General features: G+C 40.4%; 1 protein-coding gene across 1 annotated transcript in view; it reads right to left on the bottom strand.

Annotated features, from left to right (window-relative positions):
• Window positions 1–671: 671 nt before the first annotated feature.
• The window catches only part of PRKAR2A (protein kinase cAMP-dependent type II regulatory subunit alpha), a 60,580-nt gene continuing 34,040 nt past the window's right edge, over window positions 672–27,211 (bottom strand). The window contains exons 3-11 of the mRNA XM_085072446.1: window positions 20,769–20,821; window positions 19,094–19,177; window positions 17,874–17,980; window positions 13,789–13,942; window positions 10,492–10,593; window positions 8,608–8,682; window positions 6,118–6,183; window positions 5,313–5,451; window positions 672–4,781 (exon numbers count right to left, since the gene is read on the bottom strand). Of these exons, the coding sequence (XP_084928572.1) occupies window positions 4,648–4,781; window positions 5,313–5,451; window positions 6,118–6,183; window positions 8,608–8,682; window positions 10,492–10,593; window positions 13,789–13,942; window positions 17,874–17,980; window positions 19,094–19,177; window positions 20,769–20,821 (914 nt within the window). The 3' untranslated portion in view covers window positions 672–4,647. The remainder of the gene's footprint in view (window positions 4,782–5,312; window positions 5,452–6,117; window positions 6,184–8,607; window positions 8,683–10,491; window positions 10,594–13,788; window positions 13,943–17,873; window positions 17,981–19,093; window positions 19,178–20,768; window positions 20,822–27,211) is intronic.

Raw genomic sequence — 27,211 nt, forward strand, 5'->3', positions numbered from 1 at the left:
ACACTGCAGTAGCCCAGTGTACATGACATGCTCGAGTCAAGGCACAACTCACAGGACACCATGTGCTGCACCGTCACACTGCTCATGCTGTGCAAAGGTCCTGGATTACTGCAGAGCTTTCTCATGCTTGGCACCACAACCCACCTGAACTCTGCTCCTGGGCTGACTTTAAAATGGTACATAAACCACCAAACATTCAGAAAGAAAACTTCAGCAAAAGCAAATACAATTTCACGTGTACTGAAGGTATTTTCAGATGGTTAGTTAGGTTAAATAAAAGGCAGTTTACCACATAAAATTCAGTAGTTGTAAGTGTAGGCTAACGAGATACTCAGGAATACTGTGTTTCTCCCGGGAACTGAGAACCAGTTCAATAAATCAGTTCTATGATAATTTGGCAGACTTATCAGAGCAGACAGTTTTATTGGAACCAACAATACCTACAGAAATTGGTATTACTTTTAAGATAGTAAAATTTCATCACCAAGCAGCACAACTTGGAAGTCAGGTGCTACATAAAACCTCCTTTGGTTATTGCAGGAGGGCAAGTGCTGCTCTCCGTGAGGCTCTGGCAACAGGAACTCAGGCATTCCAAGTGTATCCCGGGAGCTGCTGTAAGGCTGGGCGTTGTGTCAGCTGCAGCAAGTCAATAACGAGCACACACAGGACTGTACAGGAAGGCTGGACACAACAGGTCAGTTTTTTATTAACCAAAGTGAAGCTGAACCCCAGAGTGGTTTAACTTGTTAAAACCATGTTTATATGGCAGATATTTTTCTTTCATGTTCGACACTACAGTGCAAGAATCAAACTTCGCAGCTGTTCATCCTTTGAGAATCAAGTAGTAAAAGTAAAGTGAATTAAAATAAGGGTCCCTCAATGAATCAATTAAAAAAAACATTTAACTCAAAAGAACAGACTGATTTTAAGAACTGTCTTATTAAATTCTCCCAAGTGAAAGACCTTTAAAAGCACTTGGAGCCTTGAGGTAGCAACTTTATGCAGAAGTTAATTCCCCTCCTGCCCCACAGAGGAAAATTAGTAGCGCATTATTAGCTCCAGTCAGCTAAGCTGCGTTGAGTGTCTCCTGTGAGGTGACTTTCTCTTGCCTCTTGAAATAGCAGTGTAGTGCTGCAGAGTGCCAGGAGGAAATCCACAGGGAAGGCCTCTTGAAACAAAATTTATGGTTTGAAAAAGGTTAAAATGATCAGCAATGACCGTAACAACAAAAATTATCTGAAGTGAAAAACCCAATGTGTTTGTATTTTGGCAAGACTAGTTTACAAATACATGTCAAGAACAAGATCTGCTTTCAGCCAACAGAAAGGAAAGAATGGAAGTGACATTCAAAGGGTTTTGGGGGTTTTTTGCCCTCTGTGCAAAATTGCACTTCGTTTTTAAAGTTTTACTTTAAAGTCTTAAGTTTTGCACTTTTGTTTCTAAAAAGAGAGCATTTCTGCCCTTTTTTGTTCTTTTACGTTTTCAAACCTGTGCTGTGACATTTGAAATACCAAGTGCCAGAATATTTAACCACTGAAAGCTCCTCTCACTGACTTCACAACAATCACAAGCAGGGAATCACAAACAGGAGATTTGTCTTCCTCTAAGCTTCGAAGACATGATCCTCTGTGCCCACTTTGCTGCTGAGCTCTTTTATTAAAAACTAAATCTCTCTCTAGTGCCAATTTCAGAGACTCCATGGCAGACTTACTGAACACTGAGTGGTAACAAAACACCTGGGCTTATTCTCTGCAACAGCTGCAATGAACAGAGTGCAAAGGAATGAGCTGAGATACAGGGATGGGGCAGATGGTCACAAACTGTACTCGCTCCCTGGATTCAGTATCAGCACTAGCACACAGCCCAATTTTGCTCACTGCTGGTGCTCCAACCAGATTTCTGGCAATATTAAGTATCTTATTAAAGCTTCTTTCACTACCTTCATGCTCCAAAACTACAAACAGGTTGGTTAAACCAGACCAAACTAATCAGGCACATTGCACATTATAGCTCTTAAGTGGATGAGCCTTCTTAGCAGCTCATTCTCTTTCAGCTCAAGGTCATCTGCCTCTCTACTCAACAGAATGATGCTGCATGGACCCTGGATGCCAGCACATTGCCCACTATGCCATTGCTCCAGGGAGCCCAGAGAAAGGTAACACTTCAAAAGCTTGTTCTTTTTCACATGAGATCCCAATCTTTTGATTTGATATTCTCATCTTTTCCTCTGACTTTTAGAAACCATCAAATCCTGCCTTCCAGGCAGAAATATCTCAAGAATCTGACATCAGCCTTGGCTGGTTTTCGGTTAAGCTTCAGAACAACTAACTGCCTGTGTTTCCCTGTGCTGGGGTTACAGTCCTGTCCTGCACAAAACCAAAGGCATTAAGAACCAGAATCCATCTGTAAGGCAGCCCAACCTGCCAGGCTCCTCTGGATAAAGGAGAGGATATTCTGCCTGGGAGCAACAGAGGCCAGCTGGTGATTATTCACAGCAAGTTTCTCTTTAGTTCACATGACAGTTTAGGCAGCACAGAAACTCAGGCTGGTTCAGAGACCAGTTAATGTTTGGTTTACAGGACAGTCACAAGCTGGCTTCAGAAACACTCTTTGTCATGGAGCCCAAAGTATCTTAAAGTTGTATCTGCTGTCACTGCAAGGAGCTGATGAGTGGGGTTTTTTTCTTTTTGGTTCATTTGGGTTTTGTTTGGTTCTTTAAATTCTGTGATGAAAACAATTATTTTTGTCTTTGGTGTTAAACCTTGGAAGCATGAGTGAAAAGTACCTGCTGCTTCTTTGGCTGTATGACAAAGGAACAGCCCAGGAAAGCAAGGGAAATTCACTGTTCTAAAATACATGCAGTTAGAACAGCCACTAGACATCACAACCAGGACTTTAATAATATGGAAACACCAAGTTCAGTGGTGTCCATTACAAATCATTTGCATTATATAAAAATATGACTGCAATTACAGTAACTGGACAACAGCCATTCAGATTTATCAACTTTCCATCTTACTCATATTGCAGGAAATGGGAGGAGCTCATCCATTTAGGGGGAAAAAAGTGTCCAGAAATCAACTCTGAGTTGCTGCTAAGCATCTCGTGCCTTAGAGAAATGTCCACTGTGATAACTAAAAGCAGGAATTCAAGATTAGCATCCTTTCATTCTTGCTCACATGGCCATGAATAAAAAGAGCAGGTTCTGTTACACTAGTATTCACAATTAAAATTTTATAACCCCATAAAACACCAGTATGTTTTGCATGAGCTGTGGAAGAATGCAAATTCAAAGGGTCACTAGATTTATTACCTCCAAATTCAATGACTTAATATATATATATTCTGTTTGTACACCATAAAAATGTCCCTCTTATGGTCTGATTCTCATTTAGATAATACTCTGATAAAATCTCAGCCATATGCCAATTAAGGTCCTTAAAGCTATAGAAACAGAATCTACCTAATAAATGCTGCAAATTTAACAGGTATTTTAGATAAACATCATTAGCTTAGTTATCACCTAAACCAAAAAGACTCCTCAAACACACCAACTGCGTAGTTAGCAAAGACATTTGCTTTACAAAGTCAAATGTTGCCAACTTTTGAAAAGTTTAGCAAATCAACATGGTATTTGGAAGCATCCAAGTGTCTAATGAAGTTAAAATACTGTGAAATGTTAGGACTGGGGGAAGCTCCTGTAAACAAGTACAGAAGTAGTCTTCATTTAAATTACAAAACATTCACCTCCTTAAAAAGCTTTAAAACTGACCCAGTCAACAACTGCACCCTGGGAAATGTAGCAGTATAAAGGAATTTTGTAAGCAAGAGAAGGTAATATATTGTGATCTCACCACCATAAAATGTACTCAGTGTCAGGAACAAGGAGCAAATTTGGGGAGATCACAATTATGACACCTTCAGGCCATTTGATCTGAACCACTGCACTTTGTTGGACAGCATAGAGTAAACCAATTTTCTTTGCTGCTCAGAAAACACATAAAATACATTTTCTGCATCTGGTTGCTAAGCAGACTCTCCCATGTTCCCAGCTCAGTTTACTTGGTTTAAAGAGCTCTCTATATTACCTGCTGCTTTCAGCAGGTGGACCAAAACTTCAGTGCCATCTTATTCACTGGCTCCATTGATATTTTAACATCAAACCCAGATGCCACAATTAAAAGCGAATTTGACATTGTGTAAGGAAAGCATCAGATGAAGGTAATCAGCCCATAAAAGGCTTGTATTCGACAGGCTGCCTCTGCAGAACAGGCAGCCTCCCACTACAGAATCTGAGGGACAATTTATCCCAACAGTAACACCCAGAAGGAAGGAGGCTTCTGTATCTTGCACACTTTGGGTTTCGTATCAGGCACTTGAACTGTTGGACAGACGCCATTCTGAACCAAGTAAGTGAACATAGGGTTAGAATCATCTTTAATCTAGGTCTAATAATGAAGTATCAGCAGCAAAGTGGAGGCAGGGAGTGAGCAATCCATCTGTGCTGAGACTTGTTTATGGTTTCTAAAATGCCCAAGAAAACAGCAGCAGTAACTGTTCCATAGTGTCCGTTGTCCTTGTGAGTTGTGTTGCTGATAGGAGGCTTTTCTGTGTCTTGAACTAAGAAGGCATTGAGGTACCCTGTGCCTAATTCCCTGGATCCATCAGGTCCATGCTAGAGCCAAACATTGCCACCAGTTGCTCCTCGTAATGTGTTATATTCCTCTTCATAATGTCCATGCAGGGTCCAAGCAACCTCTCAAATGCTTGCACATCCATGACTGTAATGGAACAGAGGTGAAAACAAGTTTGTCATAAAGGATACCAAATACAGTTCAGGTTTTTGAACTCAGAACACAGACCTCCAGTTCAACCCACTCAGGGCTGAGGCTTCAACAGAACCCATAGAAACACAAATCATGTTTCTGATTTCTCTCTGTCCTGTTATTTGGAGAAACAAGATTAATGAAATACACACCTGATCTCAAGGATAAATACAGAGGCCAAATACACCCCATTGTGTGGCATTAAAAGATGACCTGGAGGCTATGTGTGACAACTTGTAGACAAGAAGCTGATGCCAGAGAGTACAGGCCACACACACAGAAAACAGAGAATATGCCATGAGGAAGTAGCAATGCTTCTCCAACTTCCACTTGGAGCTCCACTCCAGCCCATGCTCCTGGCTTCTGGAATCTGACTGCCAGTTACCAAAAGACTGCTGGGTTTTGAATGGCTGCTCACACAGGCACAGTCCATGAGACAAGCAAAGAACAGAAGTGGATGACTGGAAACACAGACCATCTGCTTACCTAAACATTTGACCTCCCCAACAGCATAGGCAGAGGCTGCTCTGGGTTTGTTGGTAACAAGTGCAAGCTCTCCAAAATACTGCCCTCTGTGACACCGGGCAATCTCCACTTCTTGATTAGCTTCTTTACTCGTCATAGTCTGTCAAAGAGTGCAGTTTCATTATTTGCACACAGTTCTGCCTTGTACAAGGCTACAGTTAATCCCAGATACTTTACACATGTACAATAGCTCACTGGTTTTGGGCCTCTAACCTAGTGACTCCCAAGTCATGGTGGAACACCTCAATACCATGTTCAATTGGAAGTTTTGTAAGAAAAGTATGTGCCAGCCCACAGGTTTTGAGACTGGCAGGTATTTACTGCTACAGCTTTGGGAACTGCTGTTACGTAGCCTAACACAGGCTTTATCATGCACCACATGCTGTTTCCCTGGCTGTACAGAGATCTATTCAAATGCCAACATCTAGTATGTCACTAGAGATAACAGACCCCACATTTTATAATGCGCAGTCTTCTGTAATCATGGAAGAAAAGTTTCATCTCCACTCTTAAGACCAGGGAGAGTGTATCAGGTTAGTGTGCAGAGCAGCAGAGAGAAGCAGAAGACCTTTGCACTTTAGTACAGTGATTTCTGGCTGCTTCAGAACAGGTATGGGAGTTTACAACCTACATCACATGAATAATGATGATCAACATCATAAAATATAGTAGAATAACTCAGGGTGGGTTTTTTCACATCCCTTGTATTAATCAGTAAAATCAGGGATTGATTAATACAAAGCCTAATCACTTCATTTGAACTCACCTTGCTTTTAATCAAGATTTTTACTTCTCCAGATTCTACAATGTAAAAACAGTCTGCTTTATCACCCTGTGAAGAAGAAAAGGTAAAATAAATTATTTTTTACTTGACTATGGAAGTATGTATAAATGGTATTAATGCATTCACTTTGAACTAGTTCTTCTGCAGAAATCTGCTAGAATTGACAAACACTCAGATTCTTAACATTAAAAGGTGGCTGGTTGGGTAATACACCAGAGGAGCCGACAGAGAAGGAGCTATCAGAGCACATCATTCAGTGAGAGGGCAGGAAGAAAGGGAAACACAAAGAAGAATAATGATATATAGCAAAATCACTTAAATGCAAAACTTCTGATCCTGATGGAAGCAGGCAAAAATTAGTGAAATTAAGCAGGACCTATAATTTTCAGAAGCAAATTTTAATAAAGTGGGGATTTAGCAATTGTATTTCTTTCAGCAGGAAGAAGGTTCCATTGAAGTCTCTGTGACCCTGCTTGAGCAGAGAGGTTGGACAAGGTGACTTCCAGAGGTCCCTTCTAAGCTCAACAATTCTGTCACCCTGTGAGAGGTTCTAGAACATTTTTCACATCTCTCTCAATGTCATCATGTTTCAAATCTTCAAGCCATCCCAGTTTACATCTGCTCTGGAGAGCTTCAGCAGCACTTTATAGTGTTAAAGTTTTATCTGTGACAGAGAGGACTTCCCTCTCTGTATTTGGCCCTAGGGGCCTGGCATAGGGCTGGAAGTCCAAGTGGAGATCTGGCATATGCCTCCTGCAACAAACCAAAAGCAAAGGGACTACAGGCTTCAGGAAGACAAAGGCTGGAAAAGGAACTGATAAGGGAATGCGAGCAGCTCCACAAAAAAACCTGAAACAATGTGAGGAGAGAGAGAAATCTGACATTACATCAAGTGGTCAAAGAGATGGTGAATGTGATGGGAAGGATGGAGAGAAATGGTTGTAACTTGAGTATGAAACATGGGCTGGGAGATGACGTAAGATTTAAATACGGAGTTACAGAAGAAATTAGACCTTTAGCTAATTTTCCTAGGGATGGTTGTAAGCCATCCAGTGCGAACTTTTCATTCACCACTGCCATCCATCACAGCATGAACTAATGCTCTATGCTAACTTCTGAAAAGAGAAGCTGCTGGAAGAGTACTTTATTCTTAAAAAGAATGGAAACAAACTGAGTGAGAGACATCCTCATAACACTACTAACAATTTTTAAGTGCTTTAAGCCTACTGCCCTTAACTGAAGGGTCAAACTCCAGAAAGGTAATTAAAATGTGAAATTACTCACAAGAGAAAAGGGGTTCCTGATATTGATGCAACTGCTATAATGCAAGAGTTATCACATCTTTTCCAAGCAGAGAATTTCATCATCTCAAGCAGAGTACTACCATCACCCAGACCTATCCAAACTATTAATCCTTCTTTCAGGGATAATTACATCTTCGTCCTTAATGCAGTTATTACAAAAGATTAAAACCAACTGTGTAATTGGATCGCTAATGGTATGAATTCCCAGTTTTGAGACTGATTCATATGCTCTGATTTTGCTGAGAGTTCAGTTTTCTCAGGGCCTTACCCAACAAAAGTTTCAACTTACAAAATTGAGGGTATTTTTGGAGTGAAGTATAACTGAAGACAGTTATCAGCAAGCTGGTTTCCTATATTCAGTTATCTGACATTCAAGGTAATTAAGATCAATTATTCAAGACACTATCAAGGAGCTATATTCCATCTATAAACAAGAACAACGTTGTAACCAAAAACCCATAAATTCAGGTAAGCCTTTCTTGCGTTAACTTCTACTTGAACTTGAGCACTTCTACAACACAGCAACCCACAGATAAACTTGATGCAAAATCCAGTGTTTTGACAGTAACAGTGTTTCAAAAAGTTATTTGTGTCACAGCCAAAAAAAAAAAAAAAATCACACAGTTTTAGCTTGAGTTCATCCAGCTTCGTGTTCCACCACCCTGGCCTTGATCCACTACAGCAGACAAAACATTCATCAACCACCAAAGGATGTCAACTGAAGCCAGACCAGCCCACTAAAATACCTCAGGAAAGCACAAGGAGAAACAGTGGCTCCAATTAACCCTGATGGTTTCTTAGAGCTAGTGACTCGTATAATTTGGTCATAGGGGCCTAGAAGTCTAGCTGGGGGCTTTCATGGAAAACTACATAGAGAGACATTTAATTTCAGCTTCTGAAGGCACGCTCATCTCGAATCCTTGCAAAGATGATTTATAAAACATAGATGAGAGATGAAATACCCGGAAGCCAAAGCAATAGAATAAATTTGCAGCAAAATACAGACTATCCATTCCCCAAACACTCAAGAAGAGGTTAAACAAATTTGAAGTATTAAAAGAATAAGTGCCAAGTTGGTCCAAGTAAGAGAATTCTGTAAGTCAATTCCAAACAGAAAAAAAGAAGCAAAGAAAGGAGAATGATAAAGAGAAGTTTAGATTTCAAGTACCTGAGAAATGATACGTTCCCCATCTTGATACACCTTCTCTCCTATAACATCCACTATCTTCATTCGCTCTGATGCCTGGAACAAAGAGGAAAATTAAAAATAATCATCATTTATAGGTCATCTCTATGAACTCTCCTGAATCTCTATGACCCCTCCTGAAACAATCATTCACTGGACGCACAAACACAGAATTTATAAATACAGCCCCAAAAAGACATGGTCATAGTACTGCAACACAGGTCTCAAGACAACCATAATCAACAGGGAAATAAGATTGCCTAGTGTCCCATCCCTGTGCTTTTCTTACCTCCCCAGTTAAAAAATGTATCCGATTTGGCTGGTTTAGAGCAAAGGGGAGGAGGAAAAAATCACTTCCTCTGAGATTCTGTTGAAATTTGAAGAAAACACTCAGAAAAAAATGTTACTAACTTCCTAAGAACAAATTTTAATGAAAAATACCAGCAACACATTTTAAAAATATTTTAATCACTATATACCTGAGCATGTGGGGGGGGGGTATTGTGTCCAAGAACTTATTCCTAGAGTGAAGAGGAAGGTGACATGCCAAGGACAAGGGCTGTGAGCTGTGAGACCCTGCAGTGGGATGCCCAGCAGACAAGGGCAGGAGGCACCACCTGGCATGCCAGGAAACATGCCTGAGTCTTCACAAACAGGAAGGGAGAAATAAGAATTATCTCCACTGTTTCCCCACCACCCATTTAGAACCCCACAAAATAATTTCATTGCTTCAGAGCAGTGCAAAAATCATACCAAGAAAGGAAGAAAATCCTACAGTTAAAATTCAGCAGATGATTCAGTTGTAATCAATCCATTCATTCCCCAAATGCACCTTCATCTTGCCTATGTTTGAGAAATCAAATTCTGGTCCATGCGTGATTCAACTGCAATGTGTCATGCGAAAAGCCTTCCAGTGCTAATGAGTTATTTTTCTGTATCTTTAAATATTTGAGTCATTTCTGTGCTCAAAAAAAGTCACATTGATGGAACCAGTTTAAACCAGGCACTGAGAGAGAAGGTGTTGTGTAATTTACCCCTTCCACAGCTATAACACATGTCCAAAACAATACACAGTAGAGGTTGTTGTGGCAAATACTTTGCCATTTTTTAATCTTCTACCATAGGGATTAAGAGTTCAAACAGTAAACATTAATGCTGTAAAAGATTTTTTTTTTAATGATGAGAAAACAAAGCAAAGTTAAATTATGGTTTAAGGCTAAGACAGGCACATACTAATGCCAAAGCAGGCTGGCCAGTTCCAAAAGCCCTCTGACAATACAGGGTGAATCAACAGAAGTGACAATTTACATGTTGCTCCTAAAGTCAGGCATCACATACCCCAACAGGACACCTGTCACTGTGTCCCCAGGTAGCACTGCTTCCCTTCAGCAGTTTAACTCCTGAATATCAGTTAAGCTTAAAGCAAGACCTACTACAGCCCACACCTATGTCTCAAATTTGAAACCATTCTTGGCTGATAAAGGCCAAATACCCCAGTGACTGTATCCTTCAGTATCACACCCTCAAAGGAAACCACAGCCCTAAGTTCCAATCTGCACTTTGATACCTCTTCCCCGATATAAGTGATTTTTTGTTTTGTGGGGGTTTTTTTTGGGTAAAGAACCTTGAAAAAAATCAGGCTGAGATAAAAATCAGCAAAACACTTACTGTGAATAAAGGATCTGGGGAAAATAAACCCAAACCATTTCAACAAAGGCAGATTAAGGTGGGTAGTAAATATGATACCAAAGCAGCACTTAATATTTCATTCTAAGCAAAAATGACAGATTTCTGATATAGCAGGAACACTGACTAGAGCTACCGCTAATGCAAGAATTTGATGTAGATGTCTCTGAGACATTTTACCTCCAAGGATTTAAGAAGGGGCACAGACTCGATAAATAATTCATACGTCTTCCTCTTCTTTGCGTTGTTTTTCAGTATAATTCTTCTGAACGTCACTCGATCCTGCAAGAAACAGCACAGAGAAATACATTACTCCTCTTCACTGAAATGCTCCCTGTTTAAAGAACTGACAAACATGAACAAGTATTTACAGCAAATGCTGGGGTTGAGAAGCCAGCTGCTAAAGTGATACCATATCCACCACAACAGTGACTGCAACAGCTCCTGGGAGAGCACTTCTGGCAATAACAAATTGAAAAACAGGGAGCTCTAAGACCTGATCCTTCTCAGATAACCATTTGGAAATTCAATTTTTATTCTATCTTATACTGTTTTTCCGGGTTGAGTTTGGGGGTTTTGTTTGCATATTTATTGATATATTTTTCATGCTTTTGCATTCAATGAAGAAGTCTTGCTCTACCTGCTGAAGCCAGTGAAAACTCAGATTTCTAGCACTTGTTAAGGCAACTGCAGAACTAAGCCTGAATGGGATTCTTCTCTACTTGAGTCACAGATTTCAGAAAGTGGAGACTTATACTGGTCTGAGACAGGTCAGGAACAGAATATCAAACATCAGCACTCTTGCTCACTCCACCTTCTCAGGTGATCTCTTCTCAGATCCAAGAGCCAGCTTCTGGAAGGACCACTTCCTAACTGCCCGCTGTCCGCGTGTTCCGTAAGCAAAACCAGCTCGGTGTGTGCGAAAACTAAATTTGGGGCAAAATCCTCCTGCCAGCCCCGCCGCGCCCGCGCTGCGCCCCGCGGCCACAGGGCGGCGCTGCGGGCCCGGCACCGCCGCGGCCAGCGGGAGCATCTCCATTGCCGCACCGCATCGCACCGGCCGGGAGAGCCCAAACACCGAGCGAGAGCCTCGGGAGAGCCCAAACACCGAGCGAGAGCCGAAACACCGAGAGAGAGCCTCGGGAGAGCCGAAACACCGAGAGAGAGCCCCGGGAGAGCCCAAACACCGAGCTGACAGCCTCGGGAGAGCCCAAACACCGAGCGACAGCCTCGGGAGAGCCCAAACACCGAGCTGACAGCCTCGGGAGAGCCCAAACACCGAGCGAGAGCCCCGGGAGAGCCGACACCGAGCGGCACTGCCAGCCGAAAGGGAAGGGCAGCTGCCCACCGGGCGTTTCTCTTAGCGTTTGTCCCGCTTGGATCGCCGCTGAATCGCCCACAGAGCCAGAGCTGCAGTTTGCCTGGCACAGGTGGGGCCCGTGAGTGTAAACATCAAAAGGAGCAGAAATTTGGTTAGGGAAATAACACCAAAAAAAAAGCCACTATTAGAAACATCCCAAGTGCTGGCAGCCATCCGTTCCTCTGGTTGCCAAAACCATCAGCTGATACCTAAGCAGCAACATTTTGAGAGGAAGAGGTATTTTAAATTAAGTGGACATTTTTAAGGGATGCAGGCTGCAAATGCTTGTAATCTGAAACAAGGACTAACAGAGGTGATACTAGTGGAACATTAAAGTTGAAGGATGAGGAAGATGAAAGGCAGGGTGGTACTACTGTTATCCAAAGGAGAACAAGAGATGGTAAAACATAAGGGATTTCTCTGCTATTAAAGGAATTCTTCAGCAGTTAAAGTCGCTTCAAATTTTCATGTTTGGAGAAGCAGAAAGGCACAGAAACAGTGGGGGAATCACAAAAGCATAAAAAAATCAGCAGTCGCCTGCTTGAGAGTATCGCTGAGGGAGGAGAAGCAGCAGTATTTGAGAAAAAAGGCAGAGCTGTGAAGGCAGCGTGTGTGATCATGAGGTTTCCCCCCAAACACATTCAGCAGCAAAGGCTGAGGACATTTCCCTGCTCCAGAAGGGCCCCACTGTGATAACTGCTTTGTGCCTGAGCCTTCCAGATTCCTGTTGGCCTAAGCCTGCAATGCAGCAGGAGTAATCCACATTTCCCAAACGGCAGATAACCAAAGAGCTTTAGCAGTGCCTTTCTGCAGACTAATAAAAATATGTTTAAATTACGTCAGGGACAAAATAGTACAATAAAACGTGACAAAAAACAGAGTAACTGCAAGAAATAACTGAAGTTTGAGAGGAAAATGCAGCCTTAGTTAATAAAATGTTCAGAAGACAGATGACTAGCAAGAAGTCCCTGTTCCATCTACACCTTGCTCATTAATGGAACATAATCACAGAAAAACTAAATCCAAAATTAACCCAATTCGTGCAGTTCTTTTCAAAGGCAAACTGGAACAAAGAATCATCTTCTCATTTTCTTCCTTTTATGAATGAGCTCAGTTTGTAGCTAGCAGCTTTGTTCTGTCTTCTTCCAGAAATGAGATTCTGACATTACTCCCTGGTTGATTTACCAAACTCTTTTCTTCCAGCTCACAAAGAAAAGGGAAGTCAGATCTCCCAGGGAGCACTGAGGTTGCATAAACAGCCATGTGTAGCAGCTTATCAGTCCTACAATCAAGGTCACAACACACGGCCAACCCCCAGCGATAGTTGCCGAGGAGCTCGGGGCACACAGACAGCACACAACACTTGTGCCTTCAAAGGCTCCCTTGATCACACAATCCACTCATTAATGCGAACCCTCATGATGAGTAAGAGAGCGCTGGGAAAATAACCCCATCCAAATAGTGCAGAGAAAAGAACTAAAAAAGGAAACTAATGGCTACAGCTTTACATTCAGCACTGCTGGCTAGAGACAAAGCAACACCATCCTTTAGCTTGGTATCTCATCGGTCATGCTGACCCGAGAACCTCTTCCAAGGTAACAGAAAGGGACCAGAAACATCACGACAGTTTATTGTGAAGGAGAACAAAGCTCTGGGCGGTTTTCTGACCTCTTCAAATTACTAACATCCTCAAGATGATATTTAACACCTTCCCATTCCCTTAAAGGAGACAAAATGGTAGGAAGGTGAGTTGAAAATAAAGAACGTCTAGATATTGTTTCCCCCTCCCAAAAAAAAAAGTGCATTAATGCCTCCCCTGTCCTCTGCAGGATGAAAGCAAAACCAGGAGGGCTTTCTCATCCCCTCCCAAAAGCCACAATTACAGTAAATGCTAAACTATAAAGGGACAGATAGAACTAGTGATACAGTTTTTACAGACAAGTTGTTCTAGAAAGTCAGCCAAAAAGATCTGCACAATGGATCTATTATACCAGGAGATGAGGTAATAGATCCTGATAAAATAACTCTGAGGAGAGGAGCCATACCAGGAGAAGCTCTGGACAAAGTGAGTTACTGCTTAAAATATTACGCATATGAAAGCAACTTTCTTTCCTTACCAGTCCCCAAAGGGCTCCTTCTGTTGTGGCAACAATGGTGGCAGCTCTAGGAGTGTTGTACATCAATGCCAGCTCCCCAAAACTGCCATGATTATCGTAGCGGCCCACGCAGCGAGACTGGTTGTCTTTTGCTACAACAATATCGTACAATCCTCTGGAAAACAACAGAATAAACACTTTTTATTAGACAACATTCCAGTACAAATCTCGAAAGCTGCTTTTTGCTGTTACACAAATAGTCCTTTTATTGCTGTGTGAGATGGAACTTCTTGAGCTTTCCAACTGCCTGATTCTCGGTTGCTTCTATCTACACTATTTTCACAATAATCGTCTCAAAACATTTCTCTCCTAAGAGATATGGCCAGGATCCACTTGGTTTCCTCTGCACAGTATTTTGACATTGATGTTCTGGCCAGGGTGAGAAGTAGTTTCATCGTCTTTAACAGCAACATTTCACAGCATGTATGTTATCCAGTGAGGCCTCTTCAGAGTGACTCAGATCCATCTCTACCCATTTTCACAGTGACAGCATTGCTGCAGGACCTTTGGGGCACACTCAACTGCTCACCTGCTACTATGGGTTTGTCTCAACTCCAGCTTCAGGGTATGTGTATAGCATAACCCCAAGATGCTCTAAACATATTGACATCAGATGAGATCTCTTAATGATCAAGAGGAAATGTCCAGCCACCAGCAATCTCCTTGCACTTTGTTCAGACCAAGCTGCAACCTCTTAAAATTGGAAAGGCCTCCCTCACCCTGTTCTCCATGAAGCACACTTACTGCACTATAATGAAGTTAAGAGAACAGTATTCCGGAATTTACAACAAATCAAAAGATTACTCTGATGAAGATGCAGGTACAAGTATACCAAGTCAGAAGTCAAGACACAAATCCGCATCAAACTGCACCACAAGAACTGCCTATGGAAAAAAAGGCTGTGCACAGAAAGGTAGCCCTTTAAAAGTCAAACAAGTGTCTGTAACACCTTCAGAACTGCCATGCTTGGGGCTTCAAAGAATAATTTAAAAATACAGTTTGAGCAGGCTTGATTAATTCTTAGCTATGGCAACAGAGATTGTTCAGGGACTACCCACTGGCCTAAGACACTTCACAAAATGTATCATGCCCAGGAGAAAAGCAGGTAGGGAACACCTCCCTGGCTTTAAGCAGCTGAATACACATATAATTTTCCTGATGAGTTTAGATCTTTGTCAGAAGAAATGGTATTATATCCCAGAGCATCACTAGGCACATAAGAAAAAAAGAAAAGGAATGACCAGAAATGGTACTAGATGAGAAAAGGAGGCAGACAAGACTGTGTAACAATCTTACCAAACACCTCTTATACTCTACTGCTTACTCACACCTAGGAGAGTAAGAAACCAGCTACATACTAAAAGTAAACTAGAAAAGGATTAGTGTTGATGGAAAGTATCGCTAACTCTTATCTATTTAATGATTTTCTGAGAGGCACCAGAGGCAACAATCTTCAGAGTTGTTTTTTTGATCTGGAAGAGTCAGATGTGAACACCTTAAGCAAAACAACAACTTTTTCTTGTCCTTCAGCCTGAAAGTCACTTACTAGTGCCATTTATTTCCAAATAACTATAGGCACATAACCTTCAGCCAAGCATTCAGCTGTCTTTGACCCAAGGACTAAACTGGTGAGGCAACACTGGGTGACCTTGGCTCAGCTTTATTGAGAAAACTGTTGTTGAACTGTGAGAGTCCATGAGCTAAAGCCCTGCAAGATAAGAATAAAAACAGACCGAAGTGTAATTGTTGAGATGGTAATCGTTACGAGCCCAAGGACTCAAGTGAAAAGTACTGACATGAAAAAATATAAAACCCTCAGGCAAAAAAAAGGCAAAAAAGCAGAAGAGGGCAGCTCAGCAAGACTGTGGATCAGTCTGTTCCAAGAGGCAGCAGAGGCCAATGCTGCCCCTCCTGAGTGATGACTGCTCAATCAGCACAGACCCAGCAGGTGCCTCATCAGCAGCGATGAGCATCCCATGTTCAGCCATGCAACACATCCCTCTGAGCTCTCCCCTCCATGCAGAGGGCACTGAACACCTGCTGCATCCTCAGCTTGCACCTGCCCTGCTGCTGCCCCTCTGTGCATGGTAAAAGACACTCAGACACGAGCACTCATGAGGAAGTAGTGCAAGTAGAAGACTTTGAGGGGGGGAAAAAGGCCTATGCCAGAACACAAAGTGACTGTTCATTTAGACAGAAAGAAACTTATCTTCAGGGAGATTTAGGCATTAATTGGACTAACAAGCCATTCCTACTGATGGAAGAACCAGAGTCCTCTGAATTTGCACTTGCAAACAAGTGGAAATATTGTGGTTTTCCATATAGACCAGTATTCTGCTATTCTTTTGCATGAAAAAATAAGAGGGTGGGGAGGTGGAGCAAGACTGGAAAGGAAGAGAGGAGTAAAAATTCCTAACTGCAGAAATTATTTCTAATAACCAAATAGCCAACAAAAGAGTAGCAGCTGAGTTACTGTTCACAGCAAAGGCTGCTTTGTGTCACTAGACACCACCAAGTTTAATTTCATTCACTGCACAACCTTTCTGCCACATACTATTAACTTGGGAATAAAACAAAACAAAAACCTAAAATCCGGAAAACTTCCAACACAACTATCTCTTGACAGAAAAAACCTGTTGTGGAATAACATTACATCTGTAGAACAGAGACCATAAAAGCATTTACGTGAATATCTAAGATAAGGTTCCATTTCACTTCTTCATTTTAGGTAAAAAAGCATAGCAGAGAGCTTTTAATGACCAACAGGGTAAGAGCCTTGCACAGAAACACATCAAGATAGGCTGATGGTATCTAACATTTCTGAGAGGCTCCCAAACTGACTGTTAAGTTTCCTCAAGATTAGGAAGCACTGCTCTGCATGGATCTCATCTTTGCAGAGCTGGTGGCTCTGGCTCCCTGAGTTCTGATCTGCAGTACCTCACTCTTATCTCTAACAGCTGATCTCTCAGGTGATTGTGGCAAGAGGAGGAACTTACCCAGCCTAGCCAAAGACATGGGGTTAGATTGAGGGAGAGCAGTTGAGGAAGATAAAACAGAGTGTAGAAATGGGGCACCAGTTTAGGCTAATGGGTTGATATGGTAGAGGACAGCAAAACAAGCATATGGTTGGAATATATTTGAGGCAGCCTTATGTTCTGTAATTTCACTAAACAGAAAGGGAATGTCCTTAAAATTAACAAGAATCATTTCAAACAAACAATTTCTAGACCTAGAAATTCTTTTGCAAATCCCTTAAACACAGTAACAATTCAAAAGGCAACAACCTGTCTTGAAGAATTGCTTTGAAAGCATTTCATACAATATTAATGGTGTCATTATTTCAGTGATAAGCAAGGTAACAGTACATCAAAAAAGCAGTTTGCTAAGATCAAGTTCCAATAGACATTTATAAATCACTCAGTAATATTCTGCTTAATACTACAGTTTTGCAGGAGGTGGTAAATCTGTGTTCTTAATTACTCTTTCGATATAGTTACTCACAGTAACAGTTTTTTTCCAAAAGGGCAAAAGATACTCGAAGTGTCATGTATACATGTATCTATTATATGCATGTTGCACATATACACGATCCCCAAAATGATGATGTGAATTTGCTTGATGAAAGAAGTTGAGAAATGGCACCTTAAACTCTGCGAATACAAACCATGACCCACAGAGGCAGAGCAACCCCAACTCTAAAGCCAGTCATCAAAACTAATTGGATAAAGTCCAGGTTGTTCCATGGTAGCCACTATCACGGACTTTTATTTCCTATATTCTCCTTCCTAAAAATAATTTCTTCTCCATTCCCCTACCACAGGGCTACTTTTTCTGCTTTTTGTACTCCTTCCTTCAGAAAAAAATATAACCTGGTCTAGAGACACATATAATATGGCTGATTTTAACCCATGCTTATGCTGATGGGCACAAAAACTACACAGAACAAACTATTTTCCTTCAGAAACTGTCCTGCAGTAAACATTCTCTGCCATTTCTAAGAAGCTGAAAAGAAACATCCTCTACATTTCACAGGCACAGCTGCTTACCGCTCAACGACATAGAAGTTATCTCCATCATCACCTTGGTCAATCACATGCTCCTGAGGTTTCACCTTCCTCTCAAACATGGCATCAAGGACCTGAGACAGCTGCTCCTAGAAAATGAACAGGAAGGGGGAAAAAACCCAACTATCAGAAAATACACCTTAGCATTACTGCTGGACAAGGGTGAGTTCATTTCACTTGGTCTGGATAGTGAACTGCAACATGCACCACACTTTTCTAGGTTTTACTGTACAAAAATACAAGTAATACTAATATAACATGTTGATTTCCACTAGCTCCTCACACCCTTCCAGCTTATTAATATGTTCAATAATGCAGACAACCAGACTTCTAGCACAGAACAGCCATTACCTCAAATTTATGTCCAAATGGCCCAATTTTCACAAACCATTTCAGTGCCAAAGCACACTCACACGTTTGGTATAATCTGACACAGCCTCACTGCAATGGACACACATCAATTCATATCAAGAGCACAGGTGTTTCATCCTATGTATGTCTAGATATTGCACTGTGATCTATTAGCAAATTATCTATACTGTCATCATCTAAGTGCCCCAGTCATGATTAGGGCTGTACTGAACAAGACTCTGCATAGACTTATTTCCCTAGATAGTCTGTGTCTTAGAGAAGCTGCAGTTCTAGCCCCTCTAGCTAGATGAGACAGGACAGATACAGATGTGGAGCCCACACAGAAAATGGAATCATGCTGGTCTGCCCAGCATGCTCCAGCTGGATTTCCCTGATGAGCACAACTAAACTTCCTTTTCTTGCAGGCAGCACAGCCAGGGATGCTGTGAAAGCCAAGAAAGATGACACCATATAAATGCTTTGCCTCAATGCTGACCTGCCTTACCATCTTTGCAATTCCCAAGCCCATTAACAATATACTTTCACTGCATTTTCAATGACCAGATGTTCAAAGTTGAAGATGTAGATCACAGCTGAGTTTCTAAAAATACACTGCACGAACACGCAAGCCAGTCTTCATGCTGCTGATACACTTGAAATATTTACTGTGCTCCTGAAGTTGGGAATTATCATTGCAGCATCTCTAGGCACCACTACATTGAAAATATGCCTTATCTTTTCAATAGAATCCTATTTTCTTGTCTTTAAAAACTGTGTCTGGACTTCTAGATCATATTAACTGTATATACAAAAAATTAACTCCATTTAAGATTTCCATAAAATGCTATTACCTGATCTAGGTTTTTGAAGAGCAGGATATCTTTACATGCTTCCTGCAGTCTGCATCGCTGTTCATCAGTTTTTGGATGAACAACCTTTAAAACAAAGAGGAACAGAACAGTCATGACAACAAAGAAATATGATTACAGACTAAACCTTCAGCATGAAAAAGCAGAACAATTTAAGTGTCAAAAGTATACAGTCCTTTTTCACTGTTGACATAAACTATTTATAGTTAAACATACAATGCAAGACTGAAAGACACATAAGAAAAATATTATGCTGACAATTAACATGTGAAAAATAACAGTCAAGAAAGACAAAAAAGAAGATGCCTTTTCCATTTCATTCCCTTCCCTTCTAACACAGCCACAGACAAATTCAAAGCTTGACCATATGAAACAGGAAGAAGTGAAGTTTTCTGCCTAAACTCTGGCTATATTAGTTCCAGTATAACTACTGTTGGCAAACAGGCAATTTATAACATATATGAGACTCAGCCCACCCAATATGAAGTTATGGAAGAAGTGTATTTTTTTCTAACAAAATTACTTTTTAAAAAGATTTGTTGTTTGAGATATTTTGTTACTTCTTTCCATTTATAAATGGAAATATAAATCTCATTAGGTTGAAGGAATCAATACTCTCTGTATCATAAAAATCTTTATATATGTGCTGTTAGCGGCTAATTATGAAAATATATTTTAAAAAATTACCTGACATTCACCACATTAACACTTCTAATTTCTGGAATAACAAGGATTCCAAAAACCAGTTATATCAGTAGGCATTTCTAAAATGTTATTGTCCAAAGTTAAGCAGGTCTCAGATCCTTGTTTTAAAAGAAAACAGAATACTGAATCAGCAGTCAAGAAAAGTAAGAGTTTTCATGGAATAAGTATGTCCAAGTTTACAAACATTTGGATAACCAGACACACAGCATTTTTTTTCTTTTTATACCATATAAAATTATGTATTAAGTATATGTATGAAGAATCTCTTCCTTTTAGAGAGAAATTAAATTAGACTTAGATTTTCATTGCAGAAGTGTTAAGCATCCTTGCAATGGAATCTGGAAAGGAACACCAGAAGTCCAGGGAGAAAACACTAATTCTTACCAACCAGGCTAAAAAATTTGCTCACACAAAACCATCTCTAAAGATACAATTACAGTATCTGGATTTGCAATTCCTAGAAATTCCCAACTTTCAAGAACAAGAGAAAAAACAGGTGGCCACAGACTTAAAATATTTCAACCAAGCATTTCTCCTACTCAAGCAGAACTGCTCTGACAAGAAAGACAGTAAAAAGCATGTAAGGAATTTTAAGCACCCATGAAGAAACAGCTGTGGTAAAACTTAACTAATTCTTCTCAACAGCATCAATGATCTAGGAATTGCTTCAACAAGCCTTTAAGATAATTAAGGAAGGAAAATAGCCAAAATTTTAAAGATGTTAGACTTAAGTACAGCTCTTGAGTACTTTGAAGTAAAATTGTATTAAAGCTGTAGTGACTAAAAAAAAATCCATGAGACAAAGTGGGTCTTAATTTCCAAGCAGTATCACTTTGCCAATGTCACCACACCATGCTCAGCATGAAAAGCACAAGTGGTAAGAAAAGGCAATGTACATCTGCCTGTCAAGCTGTAGAGAGAATCATGCATGGAGTGATTCCCTCACTCTTACCCTTTGTTCTGTATCTTCTTCCTCTTCATCTGGATTGAAAGCTTCAGCACAAACTTGGAAGAAAAAGAGAGAAATTAGTAAAAAGAAGTAATTACGTGAGCACAGCAAACAAATCAGTTTAAATACCTTTCTCCTATTTTCCTACAGGAAAAACAAAATCACTTTTGATTTTGTCATTATAGTGTCAGAGGCTTAAATCCTGTCTGTTCTATGAGCAGGCACAGCATGGCTGTCCTCAGACTCTCATGTAAAAAATCTGCAACTTACAACATGAAATAATCTTGCCTAGCAAGTACTCTGAAGCACAGACACAGATTTCCTTTCAACTGGTATCAAAGCATAACAATCTCCATTCAGACTCATTTACAGGCATCTTCTCTAAAATGCAGGGCAGAAACACTGCAGCTACACTGCTTTGTTCTTTGCAGTGCAATGTACAGGCAAAACACACTGAAAGAAAAGGAGCACAAGGAGGGATGAGGCACTTGCTCCACCTCAATTCTGATTTGCAAGTGAGTATCTACATTTCGGGAGGTTTTTTGATACAGAGAAATCACGTGCACGGAAATGAGCAATCAGCTTCACCATAGTCTATGACAAAATAATATTTAGTCCCGTTCCACACATTTTCCTATATCTTACTATGTTTTAACCAAAATTATGTCAATTGGTGATGTAAAACCAACTCTAAAAATTACACAAAGTCATTTTTTTAAAAAGGATGAGAACAGCTGTGGAAAACCACACACTAGAGTGCACTGGGACATGGCTCTGCCAAACTACAGGACCAAATGGAAGATGGGCAATAATAATGCAGAGCTGCTGAAATTTTAAACTGTTTTTGTTCAGTTTTAATTCTTCAGAAAAGGCTTATCTTCAGCTATCTCAACATTTACACTACTCCACAGTTTTACAATACTAAACACAGACACTTTGGCTGCCAAAAGCCAACAGTTCTAGCTTAGTTTTTCTTCTTATTTCATAGATATTTACAGTTCTTGTATGTTGAAGTGATCTGCACATTCTAACCACCTGTACAGATAGTCAGGGAAAATGACAGTCAGTCCTGTTTTCATCTAACTGTGCTCTTACTTTAATAAGGATGATCTCACTTCTGAGGTTATACATTACTTATAAAATTTTACAAGGAAACGTAGACAAGCATTTTCCTTTGTACTTTATCCAGCATCCTGACAATACTGAAGACTTGGCAGAATGCCCAGAGGCTCACTGCAATGACATCTAACCACTGAATGGACTGAGAAAGTATAAATGAAAAAAAGCAGATTTAAAAAAAAAATCCAGAAAGTCTAAAATTCAGCAACTTGTAAACAATTTGAAAATGCACACAGGCCTACTGACCCTGTCATCGTGCACCCAACAGGACTATAAAAATGCAAAACTTTATCATAATTTACTAGGAAAGATCTGCTTTTTTGTGTCTTGGTTTTTTATTTGGGTTTGGTTTTTTTCCTCCCTACCTACAAGACACAAGTCTTTCCTAGGAAATTGGATTTTAATTCCTTTTTTTCCTGGACAGACTGAGGAGACTCGAATACAGCAACAAGCATTCCACTTACCACACCACAGTGTAAAAACCCAATTGTATAATCATTAGGCATCAGGAATTTGGAGAGTAATTACTGCTCATACAATAAACCCATTTAACAATACAGAAACAGTGTATTGACAGTGCACCTACCACACACATGCTTTTAGTTTAACAGAGCCACCCACACTTAGGACAGATACTTCACTAAAGATAAACTGCATTCTTCCCCAGCTGAAAAAAAGTATAGTCCATGCCAGAGTCCAGAGATGACTGGATTATGGGAAGGTGGATGCTTACAAAGCTGCAGAACTTGAACTGATAGGCTGATCCACTTAATATGCAATACAAAGGCACTAACAAAGAGAACATTATTAGCATTTTGGTGTGAAAGCTTTCCTCCTCCTTCCATTTTACAGTAAAGATCAAAGTCTATTGTGAAAGCTTTGGATTTTCTAATAAGGAACAGTTACTAAGAAGAAAGGCACCTTGGTTTAAACAGTATGGTGAAACTGGAGATAATAAACTCTCTGTATTTTTTACAACCAGTGTCTCTTATGAGTAACTGGAGTCCAATTCTCTATAAAGCACAATACTACACATTATAAATGCACTTCTGTATGTTTCTGAAAGTACCTGATGTATAAAGACGTTCAAGACATGTATCTATGAATTCAGAGATCACTGTACTTCAAAATACATAATTCTATCATTCAGATTTTAATGTTAAGCTACAAATTTGATTTTGTTCCCACTTCAGCTACAGGGAAGCTATTGCTAAAAAATGCTTTGTAATTCAGAAAATTCTCTTCAAGATTTCCTTGGGAAAACAAGTTTTAGTGCTACAGCTAAAACTAGAGCATCAGAGCAAAACCTTATCTTAAAACATGCATTAATCAAAGCAACACAATTGTCTATAACTTCAGTAAGAAAGGGCTTCGGTTAAGGTTTGTACACATAGGTTTTCCCTATTTCATCTTACCCAGTAAGGGTGGAAATAGCTCCTGAAGCCCACCAAGGATACAGACTAGGACTTAGTGCCCTTTCCTTACACATGGAAATCACTTCTGTAATGCCCATGAATGGGCACCACAGAACTACATCAAAAATATGTCAAAAATACCACTTCTTCCCATGCTGTCACACACAGTGCCTTCCCATTATACTCTCCATTCTTTGACCTCCTGCTAGGATTTCTTTTTCCATGGAGAAAAGTAGGGCAGACGTTTTGACTTCAACTTTGGACAGCTCTGATTGACAGGACTCTATTTACTTGCAGGCAGAGCTCTAACATTTAATGTAACATATCTGTTGTGGGATGGTTAAAAAAGGAGAGAGACAAAATTATTATTTCTGATCTCAAGCTTAAATTAATATTGTGATATGCTGGAAATCCAACAGAAAGCTTTCTAGCCTACTCATAACAACCAACAGCATTTTCCAAATACTTTAAAGCATGACTAATGCTAAGAAAAAGCAAACATTACATCAAATCCATCCCATGTTTTATGTTGCAATATGGCCGGTTTTTCTTTTTATTATTTTGAATTGGTAAATCACTTGTGGAGGTCTGTACTGTTCAACATATGACCTGCCAATGCCTGTGTGTCAGTGTTACCTTCAGAATGTTTCCTGCTACCTGTGCTGCTTCGTTATTCTTCTGACTGTAAAGGACTGCCATAACTACCCTAAACTCTGCCAATCCCTGACAGAAATCTAGGGAATTTCAGAACTCCTGAAGGTTATTCTTTTGTGCATTAGCCAATCCCAATGAAAAAACATTTGATCTTTCATCTTGATAGAGTCAAAACATCCTTGACCCTTTATTTGATATGTGACTGAATTCACATATTAACTATTTCAGTGTCCCAACAAAACAGACACCCGGAGGCAAGCTTATTCTCACAAGATTTTCCTGAAGAAAAGTGTTGTTCTTCAGACCCATTGAGATGGCAGTTGGAAGGGATCTCTCCTTGAAGGTCATTCAGCCCAACCTACCCCTCCAAGGAGAGCTATCTGGAATGCTAGATTGGAAACCTCCCAGGGCGAAGATTGCACATCTCTGCTAACCTGCTCCACCACCCTCCTGGGGAAGAAGTTTTCTTAATGTGCAACGTAAAGCTCACCAGTATCTTCATATAATTTGAAGTGACTTCTGAAATCACACCTTGCCTAGGTGAGATTTTCAGCACAACTCTGCCCTTGAGCAAGTGCTGAGCACAAATCCATCAGCTGAAGTTACACACCAGGGTGACACATCTACAGCTCTATCAACTCACACCATGCAGACCAAGCTTCCTTCCAAATCCACCCATACATAGCTCAAATAGCTTTGGAACATAAACTTTTCAATTTTATGAAGCTTTGAGATAAAAAGAAATTCAGGCTTTTATCCTACCATCTACATGTCTACATTTAGTCTCTCTTAGCTTCTGCAGTTTCTACAGTGAGTTTAGCTTTCTCTCATGCTGCACCTTCTTTGGCTTTCAAGAACATCTGCTAACACTTCTGAAGGCTCAGAAATGATACAGCTCCATCACTGCTTTATTATGCAGGTGACAGCATCTGAAAGCAACCAAGATCTTTGTAGCTGCAGCAGTGACATCAGCAGTGGATGGGTGAGGGGGAAGCAAGGGGTGGGGAGAGAATGAGAAGGAGCAAGACGAGTTTGCCAGTACAAACATCACCTTTGTTTATGTAAGTTTTAATCGCCCTCAAGATAATATTGTTCCGTAAAATATGTGTTTTGTTAAGATCAAAGTCCTTGCACTCTATGCAAATCTGTATGCAAATAACAGTTGAGCAATTAGCTCTGGCAAGCAAATACAGCCTCTAAGAGAAATGCACACCATCCCTGTCCCTGAGAGATCACTGTTTTTTTTCAAAATAGCAGCCAAGAGGCTGAGGCCTGAAGACCTTCAGACACACATAAAATAAGGAAATTAAAGTTCTGTATTTCATGTAAGGTGAATGCATTATTAATATTTCTGTTGCTATTGAAACAAGTAGCAAATAGATGCCTTGTCACACTCTCTTTTCAATTTTGGATGCTACCTCCTGTACTGAAGAGTTCAGTTCATCCAATTCACTCTTCCTTACTTATGAGGATGCATCACTTCCAATTGGTCCTATCAGTCCCATTAATAAAAATCCACCCAGAGCAGTACATGTAGAACCACTCTTCCAGTTATTTATTCAGATGAGTAATCTTAAACTGTGTTCAAGGCAGGGTTCTTTGCATTTGAGTTTGTCAAAGCTTCAAACATTTTGTAAGTCTGGCTCTCAAGAGACAGATGCATAGCCTCTTCTGAGAGCACTATGCCAGCTGGAAAGGTGACCACTTCCAGTGGCTTGTCATTCCCTCTGACAGCTGAGTTGCACTTTAAAACGATGCAGTCAGATGAATTAGGAAGCTTGAACAGCACTTATACATAGGTCTTTGCTGGCACAGCTAAATGTGATTTTCCACACTGGGGAAACAACTTCAAGTTTCCTCTCACTTCTGTTGCTGGTTAGCTCAGAACTTTTTGGTTTAGAAATTGCACTTTGTTTCTCAAGTGAAAGATCTCACCATGTCAAAGCAGACGACAGATTCATACCTCGATCCAGCAAGTGGGAAACAGAACCTGCACCCATTTGCACCACCTGAACCATTTTCACATTTATGACAGTTGGAAAGAAAAGCAACACTGAAACCCGAAGAAGTTAACATGTGCAGGAAAATCAGCTGTTTCAGCTTTCAATTCACAAATGAGAACAGACTGAAATGACATCTAGATTTTTTGTTAAAACCAATGTTGTTGCATCAGCCCAAAATTCAGATCTTGGGTCATGAAAGTCTGGTCTTTCACTTTATGTGCCACATGGCAATCTCCAAACACAGGATAGCCCACGGCAGTACCACCTCCTGACTTAATTCTCATAGAGGCATAACTGAGACATGATTTACAATGACCAGGACTTGAGCAAACAACACCTCCACAAACCTCTGTCAAATACCAAAGCACAATATTCAAACATGCAACCACTTGCATGGTCATGTATGTCAAATCAAGCGTAAGATTTTTTTCAGTGGAGAAATATTTAGAAATAATTCATTTCAGGAGAAAAGGAAAAGAATGGATTTTCACTTCTTGAAACAGCTTTGAATGTCATTTAAAATTAGAAGGAAATGAAAACAAAATCTAGTTGGCTCATCAGAGGCAGAGTTCTTCTGTGTTACAGATTAACTACAAAGACACAAAGGCACTCAGTATGGCTGTGCCAAACCAGCCCTGTCCAGCCAGGATTACAGGCTCAGGCACACTCCACACTTGGTTCCAAAGCCTGCTCAAGGTGCAAAGCTGCACAGATCTCTTTGTCAGGCAAAGAACCCTATGAGACTGATGAAGTCTGTAACACCTAAAACTCTGCACTGCTTCACCCAGCTCTGCAAAAAGCCACTACTGCCTCTCCTGCACGACAGATTGAACTGCTCACCTGGCTCTACCCAAAGCCTTGCTTACAGCCCAGACTCAACTTGAAAATGCCAATCTCTGATATGGACATTAACTATGCTCTTCAAGGCCCATTACTTTAATAGAGTAGCAACACTGAGGTGCCAGGCAGAGCTTGGAGGGACTCCACTCTAGTTCACAGCTGGATAAACGAGAAGTGCATGACGTGTTACAGTGCTTGCTAACCTTGCCTTTAGAAACCTTGATAACCATGATTATGTACTTTCCAATAACATCATCTAAATCAGACTTCTCCAGCTTGCTCTCTTTCCATCAAAAGAGAAATGCAACAGTTCCGGTGACAATGGCTTATGAGAAAACTGTAACACCATTGTCACACACTCCTACTTCATACTAGTAACAAGTTCAGAACAGACTGCACAATCAATTATAAATGC

Source organism: Lichenostomus cassidix, chromosome 12 (assembly GCF_008360975.1).
Source record: "Lichenostomus cassidix isolate B80296 chromosome 12, HeHo_3.0, whole genome shotgun sequence".
Taxonomy (NCBI): Eukaryota; Metazoa; Chordata; class Aves; order Passeriformes; family Meliphagidae; genus Lichenostomus; species Lichenostomus cassidix.